The sequence below is a fragment of the Drosophila subpulchrella genome, chromosome X, assembly GCF_014743375.2.
Source record: "Drosophila subpulchrella strain 33 F10 #4 breed RU33 chromosome X, RU_Dsub_v1.1 Primary Assembly, whole genome shotgun sequence".
Lineage (NCBI taxonomy): Eukaryota > Metazoa > Arthropoda > Insecta > Diptera > Drosophilidae > Drosophila > Drosophila subpulchrella.
Window position 1 is genome coordinate 17,452,787 of NC_050613.1, and position 16,263 is coordinate 17,469,049.

The 16,263-nt window shown below is 39.7% G+C and overlaps 1 protein-coding gene across 1 annotated transcript in view; it reads left to right on the forward strand.

Moving 5' to 3' along the window:
• The first annotated feature begins 8,237 nt into the window (after nucleotides 1–8,237).
• The window catches only part of LOC119556462 (netrin-B), a 74,470-nt gene continuing 66,444 nt past the window's right edge, over nucleotides 8,238–16,263 (forward strand). Inside the window, exons 1-2 of the mRNA XM_037868709.1 lie at nucleotides 8,238–9,025; nucleotides 9,821–11,337. Of these exons, the coding sequence (XP_037724637.1) occupies nucleotides 9,024–9,025; nucleotides 9,821–11,337 (1,519 nt within the window). The 5' untranslated portion in view covers nucleotides 8,238–9,023. The remainder of the gene's footprint in view (nucleotides 9,026–9,820; nucleotides 11,338–16,263) is intronic.

The window sequence follows — 16,263 nt, forward strand, 5'->3', positions numbered from 1 at the left end:
GCCATCTTCATATGGATTGGTATGGCATCAAACGAGTTAATTAAGCGTAAGCTCAGCCAAAAAAGAAGAGGAAGTATATAAAAAAGTGATGAGCATTATCCATTGCGACTTGGACGTACTCATTACTTTTATTTTTGAACCTTAGAGCTTACATTATATGGTTACTTTGGTTATTAATTAACAAATGTATAATAAAACCAATGATTTCATATTAAGTTTAAATATTTATCGCTATGATTTTTATCCTTTGAAGTTTTAAATAATATAAGATTTAATAATTAACATTTAATATTAAAAATTTAATAGATTTTAAAAATAAATTCCTTATTCTTTATAATATTTAGTGTACAAAATGGTTAAAGAAAATTTGAGTGACATCATATACCAAATTTTCCACCTGGAGTATAATATTTTAATATTATATAAATCATTTTAATATGATTGCATTTAAAAATATGTTTATTATATTTAATTTAAATATGTAATATTTGAGTTCGATTGCAGGTATATTTATTTTAAGCATTCCATTTTTTATCAGCGATTTTCAAAGAATTTTTTTTTATTTTTACTGTCAACGATATTGTATTTTTCTAGACATTTATTTCTCTTAATTCATTTCTCTCCTGAATTTAAGATCCCTGTCAAGTAGTGGGTGCGAAAAAGCTGCAGGAAGCGATGGCAAAGGTTAAAGAACCTCGAGGAGTGACTTTCTGGGCGGGCGAAAGTCAAGGGATTTGACCGTTAAATTCCCGCAGAGGGTGGCTTGCACACACTCACATATATTTAAGGAAAAGAGAAAGTCGGACCTACATGTCAGTAAGCCTATTTTGTCTCTTGACCTCATTCCTCGAGGCCCAGACTTTCGCCTTCCCCTTCGCTCCTTCCGCTTCCTTGGTTGTTTCCGTTTCCGCCTGGCCAACTCCGCATTTCGAGTCCGACTTCGATGGCAAATGCTAAGTAGTTTCGCTTTTAGTGCAAAATACTTGCCACCGCACCTCTTCGCCGCCCTTCTGGCCCACTTTTCCCCAACACTCGCTTGTTTTTCCTGTTCTCGGCCACTTCACGTTTCTTTGACTTTGATATTTGCCACACTCGAGGGGTGGAAAGGTTTTATTTTGTTTGGTCTGTAAATGTGGCTCCTGTGTGCTGGCAATTTCCTCAAGAGGATTCTCGTTGGGCAAGCCGGGATCTCCCCCAAATTGATGTATGTGTGTGCCCTCCTAATCAATCGAATTGCTCGCAATCCTCTTGCTGCGGGAGGTCGTCAAAGGAATAACCATGGAATAACCCCACACCCATTAATACCATGCACCCGGAATGCAAAGTCAAAGTCAAAAAGCTGCTTATTGGCCGGTCCTCATCAGGGGGTCTCAGAGGGATCCACATTGTTTGTCTTGCATCCCAGCAAAGTCAATGTTGAACTTCATGTTGCACTTGCAGTGCCACTTAAAGTGAACTTTCTTCGAGAAAAAGGTAGCTAAGGTAAAGTGTTATGCCAGCCAAAACACTGATATTTTAGGACGAAAAAATATTGCTTGTAATCAAAAATACTCGTTTTTTTCGCAGTTTTTCAATCGTAGTTTAATCAAATTAAGGCGTACAGCCAAAAGACCTACTGTTCTGAACAGCTTGCTTAATATGCTAACGATCCAAATCACTTTAGGGAAATATTATTTTTTGACCAATTTACAATTACAATTACAATTTGACCAAGGGGTTACATCACTTTTTTTGCGAAAAATGTCAAAAATTAAAAAATTTTCAGGATTGAATGCCAATGTATTGGAAATTAAGCAAAGAGCTCAACGAGGTATGACATTCCTCGATCTGAAGTTTATTTTCTTTATAGCGGCCAAAAAACTGAAATTTTAGGGCGAAAAAATGGGATTCTGATTTTAGTCAAAAATACGAGATTCAGATTTTAGTCAAAAATATGATTTTTTTTGCAGTTTTTTAATCGTAGTTTAGTCAAATCAAGGCGTACAGCTATAAAACCGACTGTTTTGAACAGCTTGCTAAATATGCTAACGTTCCCAATCACTTGAAGGAAAGTTTATTTTTTGACCAATTTTCGCATTTTTTGTAAGGGGGTGCATGGTCTTTTTTTGCCAAAAATGTGAAAAGTTAAAAATTTTCATGTTTAAATGCCAATGGATTGGAAATTAAGCAACGAGCTCAACGAGGTATGACATTCCTTATTCTGACGCTTACTCGCATTATGCCAGCCAAAACACTGATTTTTTATGACAAAAAAATGGGATTCAGATAGTTGTTAATAATACTGGTTTTTCGTGAAAATCACAAATTTTTTTTATCACTTTGTAATCGGATTCGAAAAGGTCGAAATGTGGGTCACCATGCTGCATGGAACTGTACTTGTATAATTAATCAACAACTTTTCTTTTCCCTATGCTATGAGTTTTAGTCTGCCATATTTAAGAAACATATTTAGTTGACATCATTTTTTTAATTATTTACCACAGTTAATCAAAATGTTTGATGCTGAAACTGCAAGTTGCAGTGCAATGAGGGCGATTAAGGCAAACAATCGGAGGGGAAGTCATTGTGTACACAGGCTACTCATTCACGCCACCCATCCCGAACCCGATTCCTGTCTTCATCTTGGTCCCCAGCCCCAGCTCGAGTCTTTTGTGAAGTCAATTGGTTAGCCACCACAACATTAATGTGGCCCCTGTTCCGGAGACCGTGGTCCGTAGTCCGTAGTCCGCAGTACGGAGACCAAGACCCTCCCCTCACGACTTGGGCTTAAGTAAATATTTGGCCTACGTGCCCATTACGTGATTTTCCGATAGTCTCCCATCGATAAAGACGACGTCGTCGGGGCAGACGAGAATGCTGATGATGGTGATGATGATTGGTGATTGGGGATTGGTGAATGGTGAATGGTGAACGGTGATGGGAAGGTGCACTTGAGATGGGATGCAATGCTAATGCAGCATCGCTTTGGTCGGCGCTACTTGAGTGGAGGATGCGGAACGGAAACCTCGGGGCGGCATGCCTCGATGGCAACGAACTGGGGATTGGGACTGGGGATCCCATATTAGAGACCGAAACGCGAGATTTGTCTAAATCTTCCGCTGAGTTCTGTTCGTTCTCGGTTCGTTTGGTCTCAAAATGCCGCGCAATTGGGTAGATCGATGGGAACTAAATGGTTGTGAGACATGTGGAAATGGTATATATGTAACATCTGAGTGGAATGGTGTGTATGATGGTCTATTAAGGCCTACTATATATAAATATATAAAATTTAAAGTTTATAAAAGTTTAATTCAAGTCAAATAAATAAAAATTCATATGTAAAAAACATTACACACTACACCATTTTCCCACTTTCCTTTCTACCCCCAATTGCTTTACTTATTTTCCGTTTTCCGCATTGTAATTTCCTAATTGGTTGATTTAATGTTTCCAAATGCCTATTTAATTTTTCTGTCAGGAACAGAGAACTGTTGTGCAGTGGAAAGTGCAAAAATAATAATAATAATATATCTGCATGCCACGTTTTTTGTTTATTAACCCCGCTTTTGGGTGGAGGGGAGTGGAGAGGCCAAGTTCGAGGGGCAGCAGCCACAGAGTCAAGAGCTTCAGCAGCAAGGATGTGTTTCTGTCTGCCTGTCTGTCTGTCCTGGCATGACCTCCGACCTCCTTCCACCCGGAATCGTCCTGTTCTTCCTGGCCGAAACATCGGTTATATAGAAAACTTTATGCTTCGTTAAAAATGATGTACAAATCAAATGCCAGAAGCAATTTCCCAGCAACAATTACAGCCGAAACACCAGCAGCCAGAGCAGCTCCGCCAAACCACAACAATGTGGGGCCAAGATGTAAGGGAGTGTCTGGAAAGAACACTGGAAAAAATAATAAATTGTAATAATAATATCACATAATTACCTAATAATATTATTGAATATTATAAACAGTTTTCTACAAAAGTTTTGTTCTATGCCTTCAAAAGTCAACTAAAAGTTACATATAAATTATATAGAAATTACATTTACTATGTTGACAACATCATTTATTACCCATGTTTTCATAAGAAAACTTTACTTGTAATTGAAAATTTATTACATATTGTATAGTTATATATTTAACTTTATAAATAAAAATAAAAAATAATAACAACCTGAAGATAAGTAAGAACGTGCTTGATTTTAAAATAATTATTTGAACCTATATTTACATGCACATATGTATGTACCATCCTTTATAAGGTCAACATCTTTTAATTTTTCTCTCTGTACAGACCTTGTCATGCCAGAGCTATGAGTTCAAAATAAATTTGTTAATAGCACATCTTCATCTACCAAAATATCCCCATGAATTTATACAGATTCGTCTACCGAAATTTCGCTCCATGTAGAAGTCAATCCAGGGTCTAAGGGATGTGTGTTGCGGCGGACAGGCCAAAAGCTTGAGCAAAAATAAATAAATCATTTAAATGAAAAAAATATACATACAAACGCACACGGATGTTGGGGAAAGGCTCATTAGAAATACATATAAACAACCACAGCAGCAGAAAACCGAAAAATAACTAATATTCCAGCAAACAATTTGGCAGAAGAGGGCCAAGCCATTTTGGAAAATTAATTGAAAACATATAACATAGGCAAACAAATTTGTATAAAAGGATTCAGAAAGGAGTAAGAAGCGAAAACAATTTTCTTTTATGCCAAAGTCATAAATACATTTTAATCAATGGATTGGGATTGATTGTTTTGTATTTTTGTAAATTTTAAAAGCTATTACAAATTTTTAAAATATAGCCTTCCTGGAAAACATATTAGTATTTACCCTAGGACTAGAATGATTAAAACCCTGTTTATAAACTTATTTTATATTCTATGGATTATTATTAGTAACTTTACCTGAATAATTTGAAGACTTGTAGGCTTAGCTCACACATTCCTCCTCTCATTTCCTCACTTTACCAGACATTATTATTAAAACGAACCATTTTCGAAGTGGCCGGAAAATATCGTGATCGTGGGACAAATTTGGCCAGGCGTACGCTCCAGTGCCACGCCCCGAATGAAAGGCGTTGACCAGCGGCTTCATCGCCGTCGTCATCATCATCATCATTTTCATCAGCGGCCTCATCTGGAGCAACTCAGCCAACTGAGCTCTATAATGATCGTAATGATCAGGTGCTGGCCATTTACATTTTGCTCGGCCAAGTGCGAGGAGGCGTCATAATTACACGTTCCGCACTTTTCGGTGCACAGAGAGAAAATGCTGTTGCTTAACTAAAACTAAAAAAAAAATTTTGAACAATTATAAAAATAATATAACAAAAATTTACTTTATTTAAAGGTACAATACAATTTTAAAGCATTTATTTTCCTTTAAAATTATGAACATTTTAATTTATTTGTCCTATTCCTGCTTTAAAAAATCTTTATTTCGATGATATAAATACAAGTTAAATGGTCTTTGAAATATATTAAATGCACTTAATTTTATGTATTTTTCCATATTGCTTCTCGGATATTATTTACCTTTCCTTTTTAATTTCTAGATATTTTTCTGAGTGCCTGGCCAAAAGCTGGAGCTGCGGTTCACATTTTTTTTATATGGCCAAGAGAGCTTCGGGCTGAGAGAAATCGACCGAAAGTTTTCCTCAATAGGGAAAAGCAAATCATATCTCGCTGCGGTTTCCTAGGCGAGGAACCCAACGAAATTTAAATTCCATTAAGGCCAGCTCCGGAATTAGCGAAATGGACCCAAATCAAGAAGGGGACGGGGAAAACCGGGTCCGCAGCAGGTCAAAAAAGGAGTCTCGAGGAAGGGACCACAGCCAAACCCACACACACATGGCATAAATATTTACAAACAATGACGGCGGAAAGCCAAAAGTGGCGGCAGAAACAAATCCGTTATAAATAAAACATAACGAAAGATTTCCAGCTCCGAGTCTTGAAGCACTTGAAACGCAAACCCAAACTCGAATTCAAGCCCGGGGACTCTCCATCCTCGAGAAACGCAGAAATAGGAGCCTAAAGACGACGAAAACGAAGAGATGTCAAAAACAATAAATCAAAAATAAAGCAGCCGAGCAGAGGAAGTGCACACACAGAAATTAATGGTAATTTTATCATATACCTCTTGAAAACACTCTAATTTCATATTAATTTTGACTCTCGGGTGTGATAAATCATCATAAATATTATCGTTATCATGACAAATTTTATATCCCTGCTTTGGTAAACAATCTGATTTGCAATAAAGTTCTAGAACTCTTTTGAAAAACTGAATATCATATATTCCCTGAGCAGATAGAGGTATTCATTAATAACTTGTTTCTCACAAGTTAAAGATTTAACCTTTATAATTACTATTATTGCTGTTCCATTGACAAAACTAAAAAAATATTATATTATAAATATATTACAATAGGTTGTATAAGAAATATACTTTTCAGTAAAGGGAATTTCAATTTATTATTAAAAAGTAATGTATATACTTAAGAGATAGGGTAAATCAAAGCAATATATAAGGGTGGAAGAAAATGTTTTTTTGACTGGACGGAACCGAACGGAAGCCCTGTCTCAGAGACCGGCGAAGATTTCTACCGGCACGTTCCCTTTCGTCGGGCGGCTCTCGAGGCCCTCTTTACAAATCGCTCGATGGGGCATGCCACTGGGCAAGCTCCGAGCATTAAGAGTCGCTTTTTTCAGGAAGAAGACATCCAACAAAAACTGTTGCGCAGGCGTCGCTGTGTCTTCGCCAGCCGAATCTGACTCCGATTCCCCATATGTACATAAATATCTCCCATATCTCCTGTGTCTGGCGATTAGCATTCGTGAATGAGTGGAATTTTGAAACGGCATCATGACAGCGGAAGTTTTGAGAACGGTGTCTTTGTTGTGAGGAAGGTGCGACCTGAAATCGAGTGAGGTATGTACGTTTATTTTCTGACAGATATTGTGCGCAAAATGTCTTACGAGAGGGAAAGTATCGAACAAAGCACAAAACGGAATTAATAAGCTCTGTATGAATTCACAAATTATAAATTATGGTATTGCTGTTTTCGAGTATAATTGTTCAGTACTCTGATAGCTTATAGACAGTGGCGGATCCAGAGACGATGCTTGGGGGGGGAAATTGAACTTATTCTTCGATTTGGGGTTCAAACTTATTATTGCGAGAGAAATACAGTACAAATTATAAAACAAAAATTATTCATCCCAATTTTTAGGTAAACAAAGTGGTTATATTTGAAAAGTCAACCATATGCATGCATTACAGAGTGCATGCACTTTCAGGTTCTGTGGTTTCAAGGGGGGGGAAATTTCCCTATTTCCCCCCCGTGGATCCGCCACTGTTATAGAGATATAAAATATCATATATAATATGGTACATACAATACTTTATTTATTATTTTGTCTATAACTACGTTATTAATATTACAGACCTTTTAAGGACCAGAACTATGATTGAAAAATAATTGTATATATATTAGATAAATATAAATGTATTATCAATAACTGAAAGCATTTTTAATAGCTCACAGATTAAGAGTTCAAAGATCTTTCCTTTTTTGACATATTTATTGAGTCCCTTATCAACATCACTTCGAAAATGTAGAGAGAGAGAGCCAGCAACAAATGTTGCGAAGAGCGCGAAGCAACATGAACAGCATCCAGCAACATGGGCTCCGAGATTTAAAATATGGATTTAAATTAAACAAAGCTTAACTTTAAACTAACAATTATATAACTTCTTTAAAGGATTTCTATATTTTTTAAGTAGCAATAAAAGTAAATTGTAAGAAATTAACCTAATGTTTTATGTTGGTTTTGAAAACTAAAGTTTTTATACAGAAATGTAATAAAAAATAACTTTAAGTGCTAACATTTAGATTTATAGTTTTAAAATATAATCAAAGCCCTAAACCTATGCAATACTAAATATCATTGTAATGATCGTCTTCAAATCACTACAAAAAACTTTACAAGCTCGCCCTGTTAAAAATAAATATATATTTTAATTTATTAAAACAAATGTTTTAAGAGTTTTTATTACATTTTTGTTTACCCTTTTATAGGCCTTTCTTTTAGCACCTCAAACATCTAGAGTAAATAAACAACAGTTCTATGAAAATGTTGCTGGAGCCACGAAATGTTGCCGAGCAGCATCCGCTCTCTCGCGCCTCTGTTGACGTTGACAGCAAAACCCAAAACCCAAGCCAAATGCAATCAGTTTTCGACCAACCGTTTGCCAGGTAACAACACATTTTTGAGCGGCGCAAGCGAGCGATTTCGAGGCGATTTCGAGGCGGTACGAAACCGAAATCGAAATCGAGACCAAAACCAAAACCAACCGAAGTGCGCGTCGGGCCTTCGTTGTTATTTTTTTTTTCTTGTTCTTCTGTGCGAGTGAGAGAGAGAGAGAGGGAGATAGAGATAGAGAGCGCGACAAGGAAGGAGCACCAGCCTCCGCGACAAGGAGTTGAATTCATCACAGTGTGCTAGGACGAGAGGAGAGATTCGAGACGAAGAAGAAACGATTCGGAACGAAACGAGACGAGACGAAACGAGTCGAATCGAAACGAAACGAGTCGAATCAGAACAGGACCTTTTTGGGGGCAATTGGCGCGAGGACGTCGCCGTGGCGAACAGAAACACGCTGGCCGTTGACCGAGTGGCAACGCAGCCCGGAGAATCGGTTTCGGTTTTAGGATTTGGACTGGAGAATTGCTTTTCAAGAGGAGTGTATCGTATCGTATCGCATCGCATCGCATCGTATTGACTGAGAATCGGTGGAACTCCTAGAGCAGCTGTTGCATGCCGTTGTGGCAGACTCAGTGACGCCGCGAGTGCCGTCGCCGCGTCTTGTTTTTGTTGTTTGTTTGTTTGGTGACCCCGACGCGATCCTCTCGAGTGTGTGACCGAGACAGCAAGATACGCTCTCTTCCAGAGAACTATACACTCAAAGAAACAGTGGAACAGAAAGTGTTTGTGGGACGAGTCCCGAGAACGAGGTATTTCGCATTCGAGCCAATGTACGTAAACAACTGCCGCTGGAATCCCATAAGCTTCGAATATATTCCCCATCTATAATTTATGGAAGTGATATAGAAAATGTCCGTGTTTTCTGATTTCAATTTGGGATAGTCCCTCAAATATTGATGGGTAGTTCAGGTGGTAGCTATGGCGGAAGATCAAGTTTATTTTGGAAATACAATCGGGCTTTTTAAACACGATATCTCTTAGGGGTGTTCATATAAACATATAGTGATTGAGTATTTTAACGGAACTAGCATTATCATGTCCGTGTTTTCTGATTACAAAATATACCAGGATATTAAGTTTATTTTTTCAAAAACATTTGGAGCTCTTTAATTCATATCATATCTCTGGTGATTATAAGGTTTGTATAACATTCATAAGTGAAAAGTGTTCTGAATACAAAGTGATTATTGCCTTCAATTAGCATTAACCTGACTTGGGAACTTTTTCAAATATTATATGTTCATTCTAATTATACTTCAAGGGGTGTTACATATATGCTAAATATTGTAGCAATTTTCATTTTACTTCATTGAGGAGTTTATGTAGACACAAATTGGAGGTCTTCTTTGAATGCTTTCAAATCAAAAAAATGATTGAATTGAATGAATACATTGAATTGAAGTGATATTTATGTTTGTAAGGACCCAATTAGCTATGGTCTTTTATAAAAATGGGTTCCGTAATAGCATGCATTTTCAAGAAATGGGGAGCATAAGAAGCTTATGGGGCATTGATAGTCGCCAGTCAGCCAGTCGACTATAAAGTTCTACCCATTTCCCATTCAGGGTGAGGATGGGCCTGCTCCAGCTCCTGCCGGTGATCCTGGCCGTGGCCATCGGATCCTTAACCAGATCCACCTGGGCCGCCGGCATATCGGCCAACGATCCCTGCTACTTCGAGGGCAAGCCGCGCAAGTGCCTGCCAAGTTTTGTGAACGCCGCCTATGGTAATCCCGTCCAGGCATCGAGCGTATGTGGCGCCCAACAGCCGGAGCGGTATTGTGAACTCCTCCGCGATGGAAATGCCGGCGAGTGTCGAGCATGCGAACCCCAGCGATATGGGCCCTCGTCCCTGACCGATCTCAATAATCCCAGCAATGTGACCTGCTGGCGATCGGGGGCTGTGAATGTGCCCCACGATCCGGACACCGCGCCGCCGGACAATGTCACCTTGACCCTCTCGCTGGGCAAGAAGTACGAGCTGACCTACATATCGCTCTCCTTCTGCCCCCGCTCGCCCCGTCCCGACTCGCTGGCCATCTTCAAGAGCTCCGACTTCGGCCAGACCTGGCAGCCCTTCCAGTTCTACAGCTCCCAGTGCCAGAAGTTCTACGGTCGTCCGGATCGGGCCAAGATCTCCAAGTTCAATGAGCAGGAGGCGCGTTGCATCAACTCGCAACACGATACGGGTGGTGCAGCCCAGAGATTCGCCTTTAATACGCTGGAAGGTCGTCCGTCGGCCAATGATCTGGACTCCTCGCTGGTCCTTCAAGATTGGGTGACGGCCACCGATATCCGGGTGGTGTTCCATCGCTTGGAACTGCCACCTCAGCTGTTGAAAGTGAAAAATGCAAATGCCTTCAGCGATGAGATGGGCGGCAGTCGGGAGGAGGACGACGACGAGGATGATGAGGCGGATCTGGAGATGGACGGGGAGCAGGATGAGTACGACTACAATCTGCAGGACAACGATAGTGCCGACACGGGCTACGATGAGTACGAAGAGCCCAAGAAGCACCTGGAACTGGATGATGATCATTTGCATCTGGACTATGCCAGTGATGGGGAGACCTCGAGTGCCAAGCGACAGGGAAAACACAAGGGCAGTGCCTATGAGAAGCACTATCAGAGCAAACTGGCGGTCACCACGCCACCGCAGCCCAAGGTCACTCCGCCCGGGAAGACCACGCCCCCAGCCAGCACAGCCGCCCCCTCGGCCGCCTCCTCCGTGACCCTGCCCGTTTCGCAGCACTATGCCGTCTCCGATTTCGCCGTCGGTGGCAGATGCAAGTGCAATGGTCATGCCTCCGAGTGTGTGGCCACCATGGCTTCGGGAGCAGGAGCAGCAGCAGCAGCAGCAGGATCAGGAACGGATCCCGATGATGGCCAGGATGAGGACACATCCCCCGCCGCCCCTTCGCTGGCCGCCCACTTCGGACGGAGCACCCAGATGAGCGCCAAGTTGGCCATGACCTGCGCCTGCAAACACAATACCGCCGGTCCCGAATGCGAGCGCTGCAAGCCCTTCTACTTTGACCGCCCCTGGGGCAGGGCCACCGACAACGATGCCAACGAGTGCAAGAGTGAGTACCCCTTCTTATCGATACCATGCATTACAACCCCTCAAAACCCTAATACATAGGGAATTTTTGGGAATTCTTAAGGTTTTATTTGGGGCATAACAGCATTTGAAGTCATATCATAAAAACCTTATGATCTAGGGTTTTCATATCTATTTGAACCTTATGTACATAGTTCTTACAGTAAATACCATGCATTATAACCCTTTGAAACTTACATTTGTAAGAGATTTAGGGATTTTAACGATTTTGTTTGGTTTGATATTTTCTACAGGTTGTCAAATCTTAAAACGCCCAAAAAACAAAAGGGGTCTTAACATCAATACATTTGTTATAATAAATTGCCAGCTATTAATCATATTATATGGTTCATAGCAGTGTTAACTGCTGAGATCTTAAATCAGCTTTTTGAGAGTTTTGAAAAATCATTATACCTTTGGGAAATTTGGATTGGAGCGAATGGTTTCAAAACAAAAAAGCTGTTCAGTTTTTCAAGTAATAATATTCCAAAAGAAACTATTAATGCCATCTGATAAGCCATCTATATATTCGAGCCAAATCAATGTAATGTCTGTGATTAATACGATAACCATACTACATTTATGATTGTGTGTAACATTATATTTTCTAAGTGAGGACTTATAGCTGAAATTTAAATCGGTTTCCAGATAGTAATATCTGAAACATATGTATGCTGTTAAGAAGATAAAAACCAAAAGTGTTGTTACACATTAATGTTATATGAACACTGCTGTCAATTAATCTCTTTAATCTATAATTGTTGTGTATATTAAGTCAATGGGGGAAGTTTATATTAAGTGTTCCCTTTATAAATTTGAGAATGGCTTGTCCAAGTGATAAAGCCACTATTCTTTCATTGAACCCGAATCGTCCATTGATATTGATATTGATCTTTCGAGCTGCCCTCGGTCAAGAGCAGAGGTCTTTTCATGGTCACTCACGCTGGACAGTGCAATTGAGTGCATTTGCTGGATAGGATTGCAGGGAAAGTAGGGGGAAGTTGGGGGCTCGGGGGGCTGGAACGGCGATTCGAGTGGCGTTTTCAATTGCCAGCATTGTGTGATTGTGATGGGGACGGGCATGATGATTGGGGACCCCTCCTTCTGTCCTGTCACCACTCCAGTTCCCCTGCATTTGAGTACTTTGGCCTTGCACTGGCCATCGATGCCAACTCCTCCATCGCTCCAAATTGCCATCAACATTCCTCTCTTTGCATTTTTGGTGTTTTATTCGAGACTCGGAATGGCGCAGTTGAATGCCTCGAATGGCTCGAGACGATTGTCTAGTCTCCACCAAGAATGTGTGAGCACATCGGGATTTATGCCATCTACCATCTACCATATACTATCATCATCATCAGTATCATCATCTTCCTGTGATGTTCCATTCTATATTCAACATACTTTCAGATCGCCTTACCTTTGCGGCCACGCCCACCAGAGAGCCATAAATTACTAACGATTAACTTTTTGTAGACCATTGAAGTCGACGTTGTCGTCCTCATCCAGAATTAATCAAAAGCCCACCAAAGGAGGGAGAGCTCTGACCAGGCCCAAAGGTGGGTGGGCGATTGGGGGGGTCAGAGGTCAGCTTAAAGACTCAACGGAACGTCGGTTGGCACTAATTTATGGCTTATGGCAAAAAGAAAATCCCATGACAATTGCCGATGAAATTGGCCAACGAGTTGAAGCGAAAAGGATTAGCTAGGGGGAGAAAAAATATAGAATTACTGGATATTAGCCAGTTACTAGATAGCAAAGTTCAAGTTCTCTTTGGATAGTTTCATTCTTTTTTTACAACTTGTCATTGTAGGCCACTAAAATATTTAAATTAAATTCAAGTGCGGGTAATCATGTCGGGGATTTTGTCCGTAATGTTCGTAAATCTGCGTAAACAAAGACCCCTGGATGCTGGCCAAAAATTTGCCTAAACTCTTTAACCCCTGGCCAACGGCCCTTAATCGACCTTGAAGCTTACTAAGCCGCATAAGCCGAAAGTTGTCCGTCTACTTTCCTGCGTTTCCATCAGATTTTCCAACCATCCATCCATCCACCCCGCGAAGCTTATTTTTTTTTGGGGGGGGGGGGGGGGGACGGAAAAATTAATTTTCTATGGCTTAAATTTGAATTAGTCTCCGCCGGAATCCCGAGTCCGGACTTCATTACAAATGCAACGAAATAAACAGCGCGGGGACAAGGGTTGTTGGCCATGGAAAGATGGGGGCGCTGGGAAAGTGATAAAAAATATTTATGTCTGGCAAAATTCCAGCCGCCGGCTGTCCCTCTTCTGTTCAGTCCCGTACTATCCTGTCCTATCCTGTCCCATTTGCCCAGCAATCCCATCTGTCTAGCTCCGTTCCTCTCCGGCACTTACAATCTCCTCCGGCTGACCACTTGGCCACTGGAGGACCAGCCAGCCGGGTCCCAAAGTCCAAAAAGATTTACGAACACAAACAATACAGCAGCAAATAGTATGGAAACGTGCTGTTTTGTTTATGACACCGAATTATTGGATACCACTCACTTGATTTATAAGCAAATTTTGACTAAAAAGATATGTACTACCCTCTCTAATAAATAATATGATTTACATATATAATATATTATTATATGTAAAATAAGAATAATATATTGATAATACAAGCCCTTGCTCTACATCTTATGTACATATGTATACCAACTTCCGATGGTATATAATATACTTAATTAGTTACATGGGTGGGTTTTACTTCATCTCATGATATAAAAGTCACTAATTTCTGATAATATAGTGTAATGCTATAGTGTACTTAAGTTTAAAGATCCCATTTGTAAGGGAATTATTCGTGTGGCCAAATAACGGATCTGGCGGAAAGAGTAAATATTGAAAAAGGAAAAATACACATTTTGCTACCTGCTGCCGTGTGGCTTATCTCGCGGTCCCACTTCCAGTTCCCCTGCACTCCACCCAAAATGCTTTATTCCGATTTGCTTTATTCGTTGGCGATTTGTCTCGATTCCGTTTGCCCAAAAATTGCTCCCAATTCCCCGGCTCACCTGCACAGTGGTTCAATGTCAATTTGAAAACTAGATTACCAATTAAGTAATTTTATCAAAGTGCTGTACTTACTAAAGGTCTTGTATTTTTAAACTCGTTAAAATATGATCACGTCTCATGAACATTTTTATTTTAATCCAAGCTTCCAAATGGAAATTAAGAAAAAAGTTCTATTAAATTACCAATATGTTATTGATTCGGCACAAAAAAAAACATTTATTTAAAAAATATGTATGTCTGCAGAAAATATTTATTTAATACATATATTGAAATGTTGTCACATTTCATGGAAATTTTTTTAGGACCAAGTATTTGGGCTCTTAAAACAAAATTGATTACAAATGAAATAATTAAGCTCTATGTGATTTGGTACTGCAAATATAAATAATATATTTATTATATTCATATTTATAGCATAAATATTCATCTGATCTAATACCCCAGATTTTAAGCAGGTTCAGACATGTTCACACACCGTATTAAGATTGTGAAGCCTGGGAGTTTTAAACTGTTGTTTACAACTGACATGAAATGAATGTATCAGTAAATAAATTAGTGAATATATGATAATTTAATAATAATAGAATCAGAATATGATATATTTATTTTTATTATAAGTGTTATGTCCCCAGTAAAAGTCTGCCTTGACCCACTGTGCCTTAAATCGCCTCATTGGCTCGCCGCTCGCGGGTCTCTGGGGTCGAGTGAAGCGCATCTAATGCGAGACATCTGTTAATTTTTTGGCAGGCTGCAATCGCCGGCAATGGAAAATCGGGGGCGGGGAAAACCGGGAAGCCAAGGGGCATGCCATCGATGGGCTGTCCTTGTCCCCTGCCCCCGCCCCTGCCATGTCCATTTCGGGATGGACTCTACGTGGACTCTCTCCCTCATTGAGATGCTGCTTTGTTTATTACATTTATTTGTGTGTGATTTTCATATGTTTACTATTCCCCCTCGGGGGTGTGTTCTCAATGGCGCGAGGGTGGTGGTGATATTGTTCCCGTACCCCTACCCATTCCATCCAATGCCCTTTTCCGAGGGCTGTTCGGAATGTTCGGGGCGCGACTAATTCGCTGCGTTTACATTTGCAAATTCCGCCCGGTAATCCCGCCAGCTGTGCGCATTTAAACTGTCCAGGGAGAGGTGTAAACGGAGCCACCAGCTTACTCGAATCCCCGGCACCCACAACTGACTTGCAACAAATTGCCCAGCTTAAGTTGCAGTGCACTCAGAATTTTTTTTTTAAAAATTAAGGATTTTTCTAGAGCATTTACGTTTTTGTTCTTCATCCTAATTAGGTACATTAAAAAATTAAATTACATAAGATTTATCAAAATGAATAAACTTAGTTATTGATATTGACTATATAAAAAATTTCATACCATAGACATAAACTAAATTTTTTTAAATCTTGTTGTAGGTTTGTGTAGGTTAGTGATATTATAAAATATATGTTTTCTCAATGTGTTATTCAAAGAGAAAATAATATTTTTAGAGTATAAAAAAATGTTTCTTGTTATGTTTTGAAAAAAAATTTGTAGGTTGGTAGGCTTAAAAAAATTTGTTTTTCTTATTTTCGGGAATATTACGTTTTTGGTTTTATATTATTTATTGTTATCTATGCCCCTGTTTAAACAAGTGGCCAACATCTAACAGTTTTGGGTAGAGGTAAAATATATCTAAAAATCAGATAAGTTTTTCTCGCAGTGCACTTGAAACAGTAGCAGTAATAGTAAGAGTTACCTAGCGGTTGGCAGTTAAGTTGTTGCACATATAGAGGATGCAACAAGGCGGACTCGGGATTCGGGATACTGGGCCATTCTGGTCGAGGCTTTCTGGTTGGCAGGCGGAAAGCAAAATGCAACATTTTAT